Below are 20,302 nucleotides of genomic sequence, written 5' to 3' on the forward strand. Positions count from 1 at the left end.
CCAACTCGCTCGCTCACCAACTCGCTCACCAACTCACTCACCAACTCACTCACCAGCTCACTCACAAACTCACTCACCAACTCGCTCGCTCACTAACTCGCTCACCAGCTCGCTCACCAACTCGCTCACCAACTCACTCGCCAACTCACTCGCTCACCAACTCACCAAGTCACTCACCAACTCACTCACCAACTCGCTCACCAACTCACTCGCTCACCAACTCACTCACCAACTCACTCACCAACTCGCTCACCAACTCACTCGCTCACCAACTCGGTCACCAGCTCGCTCACCAGCTCGCTCACCAGCTTGCTCACCAACTCGCTCACCAACTCACTCACCAACTCACTCGCTCACCAGCTCGCTCACTCACCCACTCACCCACCCACCCGATCTCCCACTCACCCACCCACTCACTCACCCACCCACCCACACACTCACCCACCCACTCACTCACCCACTCACCCACTCACTCACCCACTCACCCACACACTCACCAACTCCCTTGCTGTATGATTTGCAGGCTAAGCGGCAGCTGAAGGCTCAGAAGTTACAGGAGGAGCTGGCATCTGGCAACCTGGAGTCTGTTGTGCACGTGAGGGCCTCACCACTCACTCACCACACACTCACCACACTCACCACACTCACCACACTCACCACACACTCACCACTCACCACACACTCACTACACACACTCACTACACACACCACACACACACCACACACTCACACACCACACACTCACACACCACACACTCACACACCACACACACACCACACACTCACCACTCACCACTCACTCACCACACACTCACACACCACGCACCACACACACACACCACACACACACCACACACTCACACACCACACACCACACACACACACACCACACTCATCACACACCACACACTCACCACTCACTCACCACTCACTCACCACACACTCACCACACTCATCACACACCACACACACACCACACACTCACACACCACACACCACACACACACACACCACACACTCACACACCACACACCACACACACACACACCACTCACTCACCACACACTCACCACACACTCACCACACACTCACCACACACTCACCACACACTCACCACACTCACCACACACTCACACTCACCACACACTCACCACACACACCACACACTCACTACACACACTCACTACACACACACCACACACCACTCACTCACCACACTCTCACCACACACACACCACACCGCACACACACCACACACACACCACACACACACCACACACACACTACACACTCACTACACACACCACTCATTCACCACACACACCACATACACACACACACCACACACTCACCACACACACCACACACTCACCACACACTCACCACACACTCACCACACACTCACCACACACTCACCACACACACTCACCACACACACTCACCACACACTCACCACACACTCACCACACACTCAACACACACTCAAACACACACCACATACACTCACCACACACACACACACCACACACACCCACACACTCACCACACACTCACCACACACACCACACACTCACTACACACACTCACTACACACACACCACACACACATCACACACACACCACACACACACCACACACTCACACACCACACACTCACACACCACACACTCACACACCACACACACACCACACACTCACCACACACTCACCACACACTCACCACTCACTCACCACACACTCATCACACACTCACCACACACTCACCACACACTCACACTCACCACACACTCACCACACACTCACCACACACACACACACCACACACTCACCACACACTCACCACACTCACCACACACACACACCACACACACACTCACCACTCACTCACCACTCACTCACCACACACTCACCACTCACTCACCACTCACTCACCACACACTCACCACACACTCACCACACACTCACACTCACTACACACACTCACTACACACACACCACACACACACCACACACACACCACACACTCACACACCACACACTCACACACCACACACACACCACACACACACCACACACACACCACACACTCACCACACACCACACACTCACTCACCACACACACCCACACACTCACCACACACACACCACACACACACCCCACACACACACCACACCCACCACACACACCCACCACACACACACACACCACACACACACACCACACACTCACACACCACACACACACCGCACACACACCACACACACACACCACACACACACACCACACACCCACCACACACACCCACCACACACCCACACACTCACCACACACACACACCACACACACACCCCACACACACACCACACCCACCACACACACCCACCACACACACACACACCACACACACACACCACACACTCACACACCACACACACACCGCACACACACCACACACACACACACACACACACACACACACCACACACTCACCACACACTCACCACACACACACCACACACTCACCACACACTCACCACACACTCACCACACTCATCACACACTGACCACACACTCACCACACTCACCACACACTCACCACACACTCACACTCACCACACACTCACCACACACACACACACCACACACTCACTACACACACACCACACACACCACACACACACCACACACACACCACACACTCACACACCACACACACCCACCACACACACACACCACACACACACCACACACACACCACACACTCACACACCACACACTCACCACACACACACACACACTCACCACACACACACTACACTCACACACCACACACACACCACACACACACCACACACTCACTACACTCACCACACACTCACCACACTCACCACACACACACCACACACACCACACACCACACACACACACCACACTCACACTCACCACACACTCACCACACTCACCACACACTCACCACACTCACCACACTCACCACACACACACCACACACACCACACACACACCACTCACTCACCACACACTCACCACTCACTCACCACACTCACCACACTCACACCACACACTCACCACACACACACCACACACACCACACACACACCACACACTCACCACACACTCACCACACACTCACCACACACACTCACCACACACACTCACACCACACACTCACACCACACACACACACCACACACACACACCACACACTCACCACACACACACATCACACACACACCACACACACACCACACACACACACACACCACACACACACCACACACACACCGCACACACACCACACACACACACCACACACACACACACACCACACACTCACCACACACTCACCACACACACACCACACACTCACCACACACTCACCACACACTCACCACACTCATCACACACTGACCACACACTCACCACACTCACCACACACTCACCACACACTCACACTCACCACACACTCACCACACACACACACACCACACACTCACTACACACACACCACACACTCACACACCACACACACACCACACACACACCACACACACACCACACACACACCACACACACACCACACACTCACACACCACAGACACACCACACACACACCACACACACACACACACCACACACACACCACACACACACACACCACACACACACACACCACACACACACCACACACACACCACACACTCACACACCACACACTCACCACACACACACTCACCACACACACACTACACTCACACACCACACACACACCACACACACACCACACACTCACTACACTCACCACACACTCACCACACTCACCACACACACACCACACACACACACCACACTCACACTCACCACACACTCACCACACACTCACCACACACACCACACACTCACCACACTCACCACACTCACCACACACACACCACACACACCACACACACCACACACACACCACTCACTCACCACACACTCACCACTCACTCACCACACTCACCACACTCACACCACACACTCACCACACACACACCACACACACCACACACACACCACACACTCACCACACACTCACCACACACACTCACCACACACACTCACACCACACACACACACCACACACACACACCACACACTCACCACACACACACTCACCACACACACACTCATCACACACACACCACACACACACCACACACACACACCACACACACACCACACACACACCACACTCACCACACACACACCGCACACACCACACACACACCACACACACACCACACACACACACACACACCACACACACACCACACACACACCACACTCACCACACACACACCGCACACACCACACACTCACACCACACACGCTCACACCACACTCACTCGCACGCACACACTCACCACACACACACTCACACGCACACACACTCACACCACACACACACTCACACGCACACACTCACACGCACACACACTCACACCACACACACACTCACACGCACACACTCACACACACACTCACCACACGCACACCACACACACACACCACACACTCACCACACTCACCACACACACCACACACACACACTACACACTCACCACACACCACACACACACACACCACACACACACACCACACACACACCACACACACACCACACACACCACACACACACCACACACACTCACACACACCACACACACTCACACACACCACACACACTCACACACACCACACACACACACCACACACCACACACACACCACACACACACCACACACACGCACCACACACACTCACACACACTCACCACACACACACCTCACACACACTCACCACACACACTCACACACACGCACCACACACACACTCACACACACGCACCACACACACTCACACACACTCACCACACACACTCACACACACTCACACACACGCACCACACACACTCACACACACTCACCACACACACACTCACACACACGCACCACACACACTCACACACACTCACCACACACACTCACACACACGCACCACACACACTCACACACACACTCACACACACGCACCACACACACACTCACACACACGCACCACACACACACTCACACACACGCACCACACACACTCACACATACTCACCACACACACTCACACACACGCACCACACACACTCACACACACTCACCACACACACACTCACACACACGCACCACACACACTCACACACACTCACCACACACACTCACACACACGCACCACACACACACGCACCACACACACTCACACACACGCACACACTCACACTCACACACACGCACACACACACACTCACACACACACACACTCACCACACACACACACACACCACACGCCCCACACACACTCACACACACACACCACACGCGCACACACGCGCACACACACACACCACACGCACCACACACACTCACACACACACACTCACACTCGCACACCAAACACAGCTACGACTTGGCTCAAGATGGGGCTGGCCACCCACCCACACCCCTCTGTGTGTGTGTCTGTCTGTGTATGTGTCTGTGTGTGTGTGTCTGTGTGTGTCTGTGTGTGTGTCTGTGTGTCTGTGTGTGTCTGTGTGTGTGTGTGTCTGTGTGTGTCTGTGTGTGTGTGTCTCTGTGTGTGTCTCTGTGTGTGTGTGTCTGTGTGTGTGTGTCTGTGTGTGTGTGTCTGTGTGTGTGTGTCTGTGTGTGTGTGTCTGTGTGTCTGTGTGTCTGTGTGTGTGTGTCTGTGTGTCTGTGTGTCTGTGTGTGTCTGTGTGTGTGTGTGTCTGTGTGTGTGTGTGTCTGTGTGTGTGTGTGTGTGTGTCTGTGTGTGTGTGTCTGTGTGTGTGTGTCTGTGTGTGTGTCTGTGTGTGTGTGTCTGTGTGTGTGTGTCTGTGTGTGTGTGTCTGTGTGTGTGTGTGTGGCAAAACAACCCCCTACCTCCTCGCGGTGCCGGACGGGCAACTCTGTCGTGGACAGCGCTGTGGGGGGAGTTCCAATTTTGATTGGCTCCTCCCCTCATGGCATATGTGTCCACCACAGGGGCTAAACGGGGGCTCTGGACGGGTGCGAGGGGCTGGTAACCCCTCCACCTTCAATTAATTACCACAAAACCACGAATTAAACTGAAATATGTAACAACTAAGCTTGTGCCGGAGGCCCCGGGGGGCCAGGCGTCTATGACGTCTCCTGGCCAAACCCCAATTGGCGGAGCCAGGGGATTGAATACCTACCCTCGGGGCTACTCCAGAAACAACGAAAAGCCACTACGGGTGGCCACGTGGAATGTTCGAACGCTCACTGCAGAGGAGAGGCTGCCACTCCTCTGTCGGGAGCTGGACCGGTACCGCCTGGATCTATGCGGCATTCAGGAGGTCCGGTGGACCGACTCTGGCTCCTGCCACCATGAGGGGTGGACAGTCCTCTACTCGGGGCAGCAGACTGCCAAACAACACGGTGTGAGTCTTCTTTTGAACAAAAGAATGAAGGGGGCGTGGGAGCGTGGCGGTGAGGTGTGGGAAGCTGTAAGCCCCAGGCTACTTTGGGCTCGCCTTCCCATCAACCGGAGGCGAGGAATGGTGGTCGTGGTTACTTATGCCCCCACCGAAGATGAACATCCGTGGAGGGATGCAGGCAAAGCCGATGAGTCAGATGCCTTCTATGACCTCCTGTCACAGGTGCTGGCTAAAGTGGCCCCTCGGGATAGAGTCATCATGTTGGGTGACTTCAATGCCCGAGTTGGTCATGATACTGGCACCTGGTCTGGAGTGATTGGAGGGCATGGGCCAGATCAGCTCAATAACAACGGTAGGAGGCTGCTAGATTTTTGTGCAGCCCATGGGCTTGTAATTACCAACACGCTGTTCCGGCATCGGCGCATCCACACAACATCATGGATGCATGCCGGGTCCAAGCAAGAACATCTGCTGGACTACATAGTGACGGACCAGCGAATGCGAGCCCATGTCCTTGACACCAGGACCTACCGTGGAGCTGATCTGCCCTCTGACCATCGACTAGTCATCTGTAAGATGCGCCTGCCATTCTTCCACTCCGGTGGTGGGTGTACACCCAGGACCCCATTCCAACCTAAAGTGGCCTGGTCTCAGTTATCTGATGAAAGTTGCAAGCGAGAATTTCATCATTGCTTGCGGCTGGGATTGGCATCGTCCCCGACTCCTCCTGATGTCGAGGGTAAATGGGCGAGGTTTAGGACTGTGACTCATGCAGCTGCAATGGCTGCTTTGGGTACGCGGTCCAGACCTCCCCAGACACCCTGGATGACAGAGGAGTTGTTCAGGATGGTTGAGAAAAAGCGACAGGCCCACTGTCATCGGCTACAGAATCCCACGTCAGAGAATGAGGAGGCTTACCGCAGCCTTCGCTCGGAGGTTCGGAGAGCCGTGAGGCGCTGCAAGGATGGGTGGTGGTCGCGGGTTGCTGAGGAGATGGAGTCTGCCTCAGTGGCCCGTGATCACAAATCTCTATTTAACTCCATCAAAAAAGTAACCTGCAGCGCCACACCTATTACCATCATTAGGGGAAAAAACGGTGATCCAATTTCCGACCCCCAGGAACAGGTTCGCAGATTTGCTGAGCATTTCTGTGAGGTCCTGGGGGAGGGAAAATCCCTCAGCCAGGAAAACATCGTGGCACAAAGTGAGGATGACCCTGCTGAGGCTGCGGTGCCTCAAATATTGGATGAAGTCACCCCCTGTGAGTGGCTGGCTGAGGTGCCATCTGCTGAGGAAGTATTGAAGGCGATCCGGAGTCTGAGACCAGGAAAGGCAGCGGGCAGAGATGATCTCCCAAGCGAAATGCTGAGGGAGGGTGGCGTTTGTGCACAGACTGCCCTATATGACATCATAACAACAGTCTGGACCACTGGACGGGTTCCGCAGGATTGGAAGGATGCCCTGGTGGTCCCCCTTTTTAAGAAGGGGGACCGCACAGCCTGTAACAACTACAGGGGCATCTCACTCCTCAGTGTGCCGGGAAAGGTCCTGGCAAGGATTATTCAGCATCGCCTTGCCAGGCACGCTGAGGAGAGGCTTGCGGAGCCCCAATGCGGTTTCAGGAAAGGGCGGTCCTGCACAGATGCCATATTTTCTGTCCGTCTGCTACAGCAGAGGTGTAGGGAATTCCAACAAGACCTACATCTCTGCTTTATTGACCTGGTCAAGGCCTATGATACCATCAGTAGGCCTGGGCTCTGGGTCGTTCTTCGTGCTTTTGGAGTACCTGACCCTCTGCTCACGATCATTAAGGACCTTCATGATGGTGAGCGGGCCCGGGTAAAACTACGTGGCCGGGAGTCAGAGCCATTCCCTGTACACCTTGGGGTGCGACAGGGATGTCCTCTGGCTCCCACATTATTTAATATCTATTTTGACCACGTAGTTCGTGAAGCCTTCAATAGCTGTACCGGGGGAATCTCCATATGGTACAGATATAATGGGAGGCTAATTGATGCCCGGGTGCGGTCAAGGGATGGCTCCCTATTGCTCAACCACGTTATGTATGCTGATGACTTGGTAATAGCTGCTCAGTCAGAGGAGGAGTTGGAGATGCTGCTGCTGAGACTGGAGCGTGCCACTAAGAGGTGGGGCCTTACCATCAGCCCCACCAAAACTAAGCACCTGCCTGGGTATTTTGTACCATCGGACACTCCACCCCCACAACTCCCAATCGGTGATGGGGCAGTTGTGGAGAGAGTGGAGAGTTTCCCATACCTGGGCAGTGTGCTTATGACTGGCTCCAGTTTAACAGCAGAGGTCTCACTCCGAATCAGTCGAGCGGCAATATCTTTTCATCGGTTGCGTAACGCTGTGTGGAAGCTACCTGGTCTGTCGCTCCGCACTAAGCTTCAGGTCTTCTCGGCCACGGTCATTCCCTCCCTTCTCTACGCTTGCGAAACGTGGACCCCCCTAATGGAACATCTTCGCCGGTTAGAAACATTTAGGCTGACCTGCCTACGATCCATCCTGGGTTTAACCAGACTGGATTGTGTGAGGAGCTCACAAATCCTTGAAAGATCTGGGCAGGGTCCCATCGGTGAGCTCCTCCGGCAGGCAAGGCTGCGATGGCTGGGTCATGTAGCCCGCATGCCCAGCCACCGCATGCCGAAACAGCTTTTGTTTGGCCGGATTGAGGGGGCTAAGCGGGCGCGGCACGGGCTAGAGAAGAGATGGAGTGATGTGGTACAGGAGGACGTGGAGCTGAGTGGACTTGCCGATGACCGGTACCAGCGGTGTCAAGATCGGCCTCTGTGGAGGAGGCTCGTGAAGGATGCTACTGGGCAGTTGGAGGCAGTCGCCCTCCAACAACAACGGAGGGCGGAGGAGCGACGCTCACAACAGCGAGCGGAGCGCCGGGTGGCTAAAGCACAGCAGGTTGGCACAGTAGGGGGCACAGGTGGTGCATCAGCCAGTCATCTCAGTCAGTCGACCCGTGGCACCTGGGTCTGCCCCGTGACCTCCTGCCAGCGGGCGTTCGACACTTCACGTGGCCTCAGGGTGCACATAGCCTGGCACAAGCGTCGTGGTGACGTCACCGCCACTTAGTGGCGAATGGCGGTTGTTGTTGTGTGTGTCTGTGTGTGTCTGTGTGTGTGTGTCTGTGTGTGTGTCTGTGTGTGTCTGTGAGCGGTAGTGTAGTAGTGGTTAGCGCTACGCTGCGCTACGAACCCGGCACCCCCGGGTTCGATTCCCGCTCACGGCCGACACCGGTGACGATTATCTGAACCGGTCCCGGGGCCTCCCCTAGGTCGACTCAGCCTCAAATGAGTACCCGGTGCGGTGTGTAGTAACAGCACTTGCCCCAGCAGCACCGTCGGAGGCTACACGGGGGACCTTTGCCTTTGCAGGAGAAGGACAACAGCGGGGACGAGGATGAGGATAAGTACGCCGATGACGTTGACATGCCGGGCACCAACTTCGACTCGAAGCGGCGCATTACCGTGCGCAACCTGCGCATCCGTGAAGACACCGCCAAGGTGAGACGCCTGTCCACTCGCTCACTCACTCACTAACTCACTAACTAACTCACTCACTCACTAGCTCACTAACTCACTAACTTACCAACTCACTCCCTAACTAACTCACTAACTAACTCACTAACTTACTCTCTCACCCGCTCACCAACTCACTCGCTCACTCGTTCACTCACTAACTTACTAACTTACTATCTCACCCGCTCACTAACTCGCTCACTCACTCACTCACACACTCATTCACTAACTCACTCACTCACTCGCCCGCTCACTCACACACTCACTCATTCACTCGCTCACTCACTAACTCACTCACTAACTCACTCGCTCACTAACTCACTCGTTCACTAACTCACTAACTCACTCGCTCACTAACTCACTCGCCCGCTCACCAACTCACTCGCTCACTAACTCACTCGCTCACTAACTCACTCGCTCACTCGCTAACTCTCTCACTAACTCACTCATTCACTCGCTCACTCACTCGCTCGCTCACTAACTCACTCATTCACTCGCTCACTCACTCACTAACTCACTCATCCACTCGCTCACTCACTCGCCCGCTCACTCACACACTCACTCATTCACTCGCTCACTAACTCACCAACTCACCAACTCACTAACTCACTCGCTCGCCCGCTCACTAACTCACTAACTCACTAACTTACTCTCTCACTCGCTCACTAACTCACTAACTCGCTCGCTCACTCACCCACTCACTCACCCACTCACCCACCCACTCACCCACCTACTCACTCACTCACTCGCCCGCTCACTCACACACTCACTCATTCACTCTCTCACTCGCTCGCTCACTCGCCCTCTCACTAACTCGCTCACTCACTAACTCACTCACTCGCCCGCTCACTCACACACTCATTCACTCGCTCACTCACTCGCTCGCTCACTAACTCACTCGCTCACTCGCTCGCTCACTCGCTCGCTCACTAACTCGCTAACTCTCTCACTCGCCCGCTCGCTCACTAACTCACTCGCTCGCTCACTCACTCTCTCACTCGCTCCCTCACTCGCTCGCTCACTCACCAACTCACTCGCTCACCAACTCACTCGCTCAACAAATCACTCGCTCGCTCATTAACTCACTCGCTCACTCGCCGCTCGCTCACCCACTCACTCGCTCACCCACTCACTCACCCACTCACTCACCCACTCACTCGCTCACTCACTCGCTCACTCACCCACCCACCCACTCACTCGCTCGCTCACCAACTCACTCGCTCACTCACCCACTCACTCACCCACTCGCTCACCCACTCACTCGCTCACCCACTCACTCACCCACTCACTCGCTCACCCACTCGCTCACCCACCCGCTCGCTCACCCACTAACTCACCCACTCACTCGCTCACCCACTCGCTCACGAGCTCACAGTCTGTTACGGTCTACCTGGGGGTCTGTATCTGTGTCTGTGTCTGCTACTCGCCACTCACAGCACTTGCCCCTACAGTCTGCCGAGGCTACCTGGGGGTCTGTGTTTGTGTCTGTATCTGTGTCTGTATCTGCTGCTACTCACAGCACTTGCCCCTACAGTGTGCTGAGGCTACCTGGGTGTCTGTATCTGTGTCTGTATCTGTGTCTGTATCTGCTGCTACTCACAGCACTTGCCCCAATAGTCTGCTGAGGCTACCTGGGGGTCTGTGTTTGTGTCTGTATCTGCTACTCGCCACTCACAGCACTTGCCCCAACAGTCTGCTGAGGCTACCTGGGGGTCTGTATTTGTGTCTGTTGCTGCTACTCACAGCACTTGCCCTCACAGTCTGCTGAGGCTACCTGGGGGTCTGTATCTGTGTCTGTATCTGCTGCTACTCACAGCACTTGCCCCAACAGTCTGCTGAGGCTACCTGGGGGTCTGTGTATCTGTATCTGCTGCTACTCATAGCACTTGCCCCTACAGTGTGCTGAGGCTACCTGGGTGTCTATGTCTGTGTCTGTATCTGCTGCTACTCACAGCACTTGCCCCTACAGTCTGCTGAGGCTACCTGGGTGTCTGTATCTGTGTCTGTATCTGCTACTCACAGCACTTGCCCCTACAGTCTGTTACAGGCTACCTGGGGGTCTGTGTCTGTATCTGCTACTCACAGCACTTGCCCTCACAGTCTGTTACAGGCTACCTGGGGGTCTGTATCTGTGTCTGTGTCTGCTGCTACTCACAGCACTTGCCCCAACAGTCTGTTACAGGCTACCTGGGGGTCTGTGTGTCTGTATCTGTGTCTGCTACTCACAGCACTTGCCCCTACAGTGTACTGAGGCTACCTGGGGGTCTGTGTATCTGTGTCTGTATCTGCTGCTACTCACAGCACTTGCCCCTATAGTCTGCTGAGGCTACCTGGGGGTCTGTGTCTGTATCTGCTGCTACTCACAGCACTTGCCCCAACAGTCTGTTACAGGCTACCTGGGTGTCTGTATCTGTGTCTGTATCTGTCTGCTACTCACAGCACTTGCCCCTACAGTCTGTTACAGGCTACCTGGGGGTCTGTGTGTCTGTATCTGCTGCTACTCACAGCACTTGCCCCTACAGTGTGCTGAGGCTACCTGGGGGTCTGTATCTGTGTCTGTATCTGTATCTGCTGCTACTCACAGCACTTGCCCTCACAGTGTGCTGAGGCTACCTGGGGGTCTGTGTCTGTATCTGTATCTGCTGCTACTCACAGCACTTGCCCCTACAGTGTACTGAGGCTACCTGGGGGTCTGTGTCTGTATCTGCTGCTACTCACAGCACTTGCCCCTACAGTGTACTGAGGCTACCTGGGTGTGACTTTGCCTCCGCAGTACCTGAGGAACCTTGACCCCAACTCCGCTTACTATGACCCCAAGACTCGGTCCATGAGGGAAAACCCTTACTCCAACATGGGCAAGACAGAGGAAGAGTGAGTCACCCGCTCACCTAGTCACTCACTCGCTCACCTAGTCACCCGCTCACCTAGTCACCCGCCTAGTCACTCACCTAGTCACCTTACTCCAACATGGGCAAGACAGAGGAAGAGTGAGTCACCCGCTCACCTAGTCACTCACTCGCTCACCTAGTCACCCGCTCACCTAGTCACCCGCCTAGTCACTCACCTAGTCACCTTACTCCAACATGGGCAAGACAGAGGAAGAGTGAGTCACCCGCTCACCTAGTCACTCACTCGCTCACCTAGTCACCCGCTCACCTAGTCACCCGCCTAGTCACTCACCTAGTCACCTTACTCCAACATGGGCAAGACAGAGGAAGAGTGAGTCACCCGCTCACCTAGTCACCCGCCTAGTCACTCACCTAGTCACTCACCTAGTCACTCACCTAGTCACCTTACTCCAACATGGGCAAGACAGAGGAAGAGTGAGTCACCCGCTCACCTAGTCACCCGCCTAGTCACTCACCTAGTCACTCACCTAGTCACCTTACTCCAACATGGGCAAGACAGAGGAAGAGTGAGTCACCCGCTCACCTAGTCACCCGCCTAGTCACTCACCTAGTCACTCACCTAGTCACTCACCTAGTCACCTTACTCCAACATGGGCAAGACAGAGGAAGAGTGAGTCACCCGCTCACCTAGTCACCCGCCTAGTCACTCACTTAGTCACTCACCTTGTCACCTTACTCCAACATGGGCAAGACAGAGGAAGAGTGAGTCACCCGCTCACCTAGTCACCCACTCACCTAGTCACTCACCTAGTCACTCACCTAGTCACCCGCTCACCTAGTCACTCACCTAGTCACTCACCTAGTCACTCACCTTGTCACCTTACTCCAACATGGGCAAGACAGAGGAAGAGTGAGTCACCCGCTCACCTAGTCACTCACCTAGTCACTCACCTAGTCACTCACCTAGTCACCTTACTCCAACATGGGCAAGACAGAGGAAGAGTGAGTCACCCGCTCACCTAGTCACCCGCTCACCTAGTCAATCACCTAGTCACTCACCTAGTCACTCACCTAGTCACCTTACTCCAACATGGGCAAGACAGAGGAAGAGTGAGTCACCCGCTCACCTAGTCACCCGCCTAGTCACTCACCTAGTCACTCACCTAGTCACTCACCTAGTCACCTTACTCCAACATGGGCAAGACAGAGGAAGAGTGAGTCACCCGCTCACCTAGTCACCCACTCACCTAGTCACTCACCTAGTCACTCACCTAGTCACCTTACTCCAACATGGGCAAGACAGAGGAAGAGTGAGTCACCCGCTCACCTAGTCACCCGCCTAGTCACTCACCAAGTCACTCACCTAGTCACCTTACTCCAACATGGGCAAGACAGAGGAAGAGTGAGTCACCCGCTCACCTAGTCACTCACTCGCTCACCTAGTCACTCACCTAGTCACTCACCTAGTCACTCACCTAGTCACTCACCTAGTCACCTTACTCCAACATGGGCAAGACAGAGGAAGAGTGAGTCACCCGCTCACCTAGTCACCCACTCACCTAGTCACCCACTCACCTAGTCACCCGCTCACCTAGTCACCCGCTCACCTAGTCACCCACTCACCTAGTCACTCACCTAGTCACTCACCTAGTCACTCACTCACCTAGTCACTCACCTAGTCACCCACTCACCTAGTCACTCACCTAGTCACTCACCTAGTCACTCACCTAGTCACCTTACTCCAACATGGGCAAGACAGAGGAAGAGTGAGTCACCCGCTCACCTAGTCACCCGCTCACCTAGTCACTCACCTAGTCACCCACCTAGTCACCTTACTCCAACATGGGCAAGACAGAGGAAGAGTGAGTCACCCGCTCACCTAGTCACTCACCTAGTCACTCACCTAGTCACCCGCTCACCTAGTCACCCGCTCACCTAGTCACTCACCTAGTCACTCACCTAGTCACCTTACTCCAACATGGGCAAAACAGAGGAAGAGTGAGTCACCCGCTCACCTAGTCACCCACTCACCTAATCACTCACCTAGTCACCTTACTCCAACATGGGCAAGACAGAGGAAGAGTGAGTCACCCGCTCACCTAGTCACTCACCTAGTCACTCACCTAGTCATCTTACTCCAACATGGGCAAGACAGAGGAAGAGTGAGTCACCCGCTCACCTAGTCACCCGCTCACCTAGTCACTCACCTAGTCACCCACCTAGTCACCTTACTCCAACATGGGCAAGACAGAGGAAGAGTGAGTCACCCGCTCACCTAGTCACTCACCTAGTCACTCACCTAGTCACTCACCTAGTCACCCACTCACCTAGTCACCTGCTCACCTAGTCACTCACCTAGTCACTCACCTAGTCACCTTACTCCAACATGGGCAAGACAGAGGAAGAGTGAGTCACCCGCTCACCTAGTCACCCACTCACCTAGTCACTCACCTAGTCACCTTACTCCAACATGGGCAAGACAGAGGAAGAGTGAGTCACCCGCTCACCTAGTCACCCGCTCACCTAGTCACTCACCTAGTCACCCACCTAGTCACCTTACTCCAACATGGGCAAGACAGAGGAAGAGTGAGTCACCCGCTCACCTAGTCACTCACCTAGTCACTCACCTAGTCACTCACCTAGTCACCCGCTCACCTAGTCACCTGCTCACCTAGTCACTCACCTAGTCACTCACCTAGTCACCTTACTCCAACATGGGCAAGACAGAGGAAGAGTGAGTCACCCGCTCACCTAGTCACCCACTCACCTAGTCACTCACCTAGTCACCTTACTCCAACATGGGCAAGACAGAGGAAGAGTGAGTCACCCACTCACCTAGTCACTCACCTAGTCACTCACCTAGTCACTCACCTAGTCACCTTACTCCAACATGGGCAAGACAGAGGAAGAGTGAGTCACCCGCTCACCTAGTCACCCGCTCACCTAGTCACTCACCTAGTCACTCACTCACCTAGTCACCTAGTCACCCACTCACCTAGTCACTCACCTAGTCACCTTACTCCAACATGGGCAAGACAGAGGAAGAGTGAGTCACCCGCTCACCTAGTCACCCACCTAGTCACTCACTCACCTAGTCACTCTCCTAGTCACCTTACTCCAACATGGGCAAGACAGAGGAAGAGTGAGTCACCCGCTCACCTAGTCACCCGCCTAGTCACTCACCTAGTCACTCACCTAGTCACTCACCTAGTCACCTTACTCCAACATGGGCAAGACAGAGGAAGAGTGAGTCACCCGCTCACCTAGTCACCCACTCACCTAGTCACTCACCTAGTCACTCACCTAGTCACCTTACTCCAACATGGGCAAGACAGAGGAAGAGTGAGTCACCCGCTCACCTAGTCACCCGCCTAGTCACTCACCTAGTCACTCACCTAGTCACCTTACTCCAACATGGGCAAGACAGAGGAAGAGTGAGTCACCCGCTCACCTAGTCACTCACTCGCTCACCTAGTCACTCACCTAGTCACTCACCTAGTCACTCACCTAGTCACTCACCTAGTCACCTTACTCCAACATGGGCAAGACAGAGGAAGAGTGAGTCACCCGCTCACCTAGTCACCCAATCACCTAGTCACCCACTCACCTAGTCACCCGCTCACCTAGTCACCCGCTCACCTAGTCACCCACTCACCTAGTCACTCACCTAGTCACTCACCTAGTCACTCACTCACCTAGTCACTCACCTAGTCACTCACCTAGTCACTCACCTAGTCACTCACCTAGTCACCTTACTCCAACATGGGCAAGACAGAGGAAGAGTGAGTCACCCGCTCACCTAGTCACCCGCTCACCTAGTCACTCACCTAGTCACCCACCTAGTCACCTTACTCCAACATGGGCAAGACAGAGGAAGAGTGAGTCACCCGCTCACCTAGTCACTCACCTAGTCACTCACCTAGTCACCCGCTCACCTAGTCACTCACCTAGTCACTCACCTAGTCACCTTACTCCAACATGGGCAAGACAGAGGAAGAGTGAGTCACCGGCTCACCTAGTCACCCACTCACCTAGTCACTCACCTAGTCACCTTACTCCAACATGGGCAAGACAGAGGAAGAGTGAGTCACCCGCTCACCTAGTCACTCACCTAGTCACTCACCTAGTCACCTTACTCCAACATGGGCAAGACAGAGGAAGAGTGAGTCACCCGCTCACCTAGTCACCCGCTCACCTAGTCACTCACCTAGTCACCCACCTAGTCACCTTACTCCAACATGGGCAAGACAGAGGAAGAGTGAGTCACCCGCTCACCTAGTCACTCACCTAGTCACTCACCTAGTCACTCACCTAGTCACCCGCTCACCTAGTCACTCACCTAGTCACTCACCTAGTCACCTTACTCCAACATGGGCAAGACAGAGGAAGAGTGAGTCACCCGCTCACCTAGTCACCCACTCACCTAGTCACTCACCTAGTCACCTTACTCCAACATGGGCAAGACAGAGGAAGAGTGAGTCACCCGCTCACCTAGTCACTCACCTAGTCACTCACCTAGTCATTCACCTAGTCACCTTACTCCAACATGGGCAAGACAGGAAGAGTGAGTCACCCGCTCACCTAGTCACCCGCTCACCTAGTCACTCACCTAGTCACCCACCTAGTCACCTTACTCCAACATGGGAAAGACAGAGGAAGAGTGAGTCACCCGCTCACCTAGTCACTCACCTAGTCACTCACCTAGTCACTCACCTAGTCACTCACCTAGTCACCCGCTCACCTAGTCACTCACCTAGTCACTCACCTAGTCACCTTACTCCAACATGGGCAAGACAGAGGAAGAGTGAGTCACCCGCTCACCTAGTCACTCACCTAGTCACTCACCTAGTCACTCACCTAGTCACTCACCTAGTCACTCACTCACCTAGTCACCTAGTCACCCACTCACCTAGTCACTCACCTAGTCACTCACTCACCTAGTCACTCACCTAGTCACTCACCTAGTCACTCACCTAGTCACTCACTCGCTCACCTAGTCACTCACCTAGTCACTCACCTAGTCACTCACCTAGTCACTCACCTAGTCACCCACTCACCTAGTCACCTTACTCCAACATGGGCAAGACAGAGGAAGAGTGAGTCAGCCGCTCACCTAGTCACCCACCTAGTCACTCACCTAGTCACCCACTCACCTAGTCACTCACCTAGTCACCTTACTCCAACATGGGCAAGACAGAGGAAGAGTGAGTCACCCGCTCACCTAGTCACCCACCTAGTCACTCACCTAGTCACCTGCTCACCTAGTCACTCACCTAGTCACTCACCTAGTCACTCACCTAGTCACTCACTCGCTCACCTAGTCACTCACCTAGTCACTCACCTAGTCACTCACCTAGTCACTCACCTAGTCACCTTACTCCAACATGGGCAAGACAGAGGAAGAGTGAGTCACCCGCTCACCTAGTCACCCACCTAGTCACTCACCTAGTCACCCACTCACCTAGTCACTCACCTAGTCACCTTACTCCAACATGGGCAAGACAGAGGAAGAGTGAGTCACCCGCTCACCTAGTCACCCACCTAGTCACTCACCTAGTCACCTGCTCACCTAGTCACTCACCTAGTCACTCACCTAGTCACTCACCTAGTCACTCACTCGCTCACCTAGTCACTCACCTAGTCACTCACCTAGTCACTCACCTAGTCACTCACCTAGTCACCTTACTCCAACATGGGCAAGACAGAGGAAGAGTGAGTCACCCGCTCACCTAGTCACTCACTCGCTCACCTAGTCACTCACCTAGTCACTCACCTAGTCACCTTACTCCAACATGGGCAAGACAGAGAAAGAGTGAGTCACCCGCCCACCTAGTCACCCACTCACCTAGTCACTCACCTAGTCACTCACCTAGTCACTCACCTAGTCACCTTACTCCAACATGGGCAAGACAGAGGAAGAGTGAGTCACCCGCTCACCTAGTCACCCACTCACCTAGTCACTCACTCACCTAGTCACTCACCTAGTCACTCACCTAGTCACTCACCTAGTCACTCACCTAGTCATCTTACTCCAACATGGGCAAGACAGAGGAAGAGTGAGTCACCCGCTCACCTAGTCACTCACCTAGTCACTCACCTAGTCACTCACTTAGTCACCTTACTCCAACATGGGCAAGACAGAGGAAGAGTGAGTCACTCACTCACCTAGTCACCCACTCACCTAGTCACTCACCTAGTCACCTTACTCCAAAATGGGCAAGACAGAGGAAGAGTGAGTCACCCGCTCACCTAGTCACCCGCCTAGTCACTCACCTAGTCACCCGCTCACCTAGTCACCTTACTCCAACATGGGCAAGACAAAGGAAGAGTGAGTCACCCGCTCACCTAGTCACTCACCTAGTCACCCACCTAGTCACTCACCTAGTCACCTTACTCCAACATGGGCAAGACAGAGGAAGAGTGAGTCACCCGCTCACCTAGTCACTCACCTAGTCACTCACCTAGTCACTCACCTAGTCACCTTACTCCAACATGGGCAAGACAGAGGAAGAGTGAGTCACCCGCTCACCTAGTCACTCACCTAGTCACTCACCTAGTCACTCACTCACCTAGTCACCTAGTCACCCACTCACCTAGTCACTCACCTAGTCACCTTACTCCAACATGGGCAAGACAGAGGAAGAGTGAGTCACCCGCTCACCTAGTCACCCACCTAGTCACTCACTCACCTAGTCACTCACCTAGTCGCCTTACTCCAACATGGGCAAGACAGAGGAAGAGTGAGTCACCCGCTCACCTAGTCACCCGCCTAGTCACTCACCTAGTCACTCACCTAGTCACCCACCTAGTCACCTTACTCCAACATGGGCAAGACAGAGGAAGAGTGAGTCACCCGCTCACCTAGTCACCCGCCTAGTCACTCACCTAGTCACCCACTCACCTAGTCACCTAGTCACCCGCTCACCTAGTCACCCACCTAGTCACTCACCTATTCACTCACCTAGTCACCTTACTCCAACATGGGCAAGACAGAGGAAGAGTGAGTCACCCGCTCACCTAGTCACCCGCCTAGTCACTCACCTAGTCACTCACCTAGTCACCTTACTCTAACATGGGCAAGACAGAGGAAAAGTGAGTCACCCGCTCACCTAGTCACTCACCTAGTCACTCACCTAGTCACTCACCTAGTCACTCACTCACCTAGTCACTCACCTAGTCACCTTACTCCAACATGGGCAAGACAGAGGAGTGAGTCACCCGCTCACCTAGTCACTCACCTATTCACTCACCTAGTCACTCACCTAGTCACTCACCTAGTCACTCACCTAGTCACTCACTCACTCACTCACTCACCTAGTCACTCACCCGCTCACCTAGTCACTCACCTAGTCACTCACCTAGTCACTCACTCACCTAGTCACTCACCTAGTCACTC

General features: G+C 54.4%; 1 protein-coding gene and 1 long non-coding RNA gene across 4 annotated transcripts in view; one reads left to right on the forward strand and one right to left on the reverse strand.

The window, feature by feature from the left end:
* SLU7 (spliceosome associated SLU7) overlaps positions 1 to 20,302 on the forward strand; it is a 73,777-nt gene that overhangs the window by 14,035 nt on the left and 39,440 nt on the right. For all 3 annotated transcript variants that reach the window (XM_076057652.1, XM_076057653.1, XM_076057654.1), the window contains 3 exons: positions 524 to 595; positions 9,914 to 10,042; positions 12,831 to 12,928. In XM_076057652.1, coding sequence (XP_075913767.1) covers positions 524 to 595; positions 9,914 to 10,042; positions 12,831 to 12,928 — 299 coding nt within the window. The remainder of the gene's footprint in view (positions 1 to 523; positions 596 to 9,913; positions 10,043 to 12,830; positions 12,929 to 20,302) is intronic.
* On the reverse strand, positions 19,346 to 20,114 carry LOC142907837 (uncharacterized). The gene is made up of 3 exons (XR_012931284.1): positions 20,068 to 20,114; positions 19,664 to 19,959; positions 19,346 to 19,435 (listed from the first exon to the last, which is right to left on the reverse strand). It is a non-coding gene; the product is annotated as an uncharacterized LOC142907837 (long non-coding RNA).

Source organism: Petromyzon marinus, chromosome 83, assembly GCF_048934315.1.
Source record: "Petromyzon marinus isolate PM22_M1 ecotype Great Lakes invasive population chromosome 83, UKy_Petmar_22M1.pri1.0, whole genome shotgun sequence".
Taxonomy (NCBI): domain Eukaryota; kingdom Metazoa; phylum Chordata; class Hyperoartia; order Petromyzontiformes; family Petromyzontidae; genus Petromyzon; species Petromyzon marinus.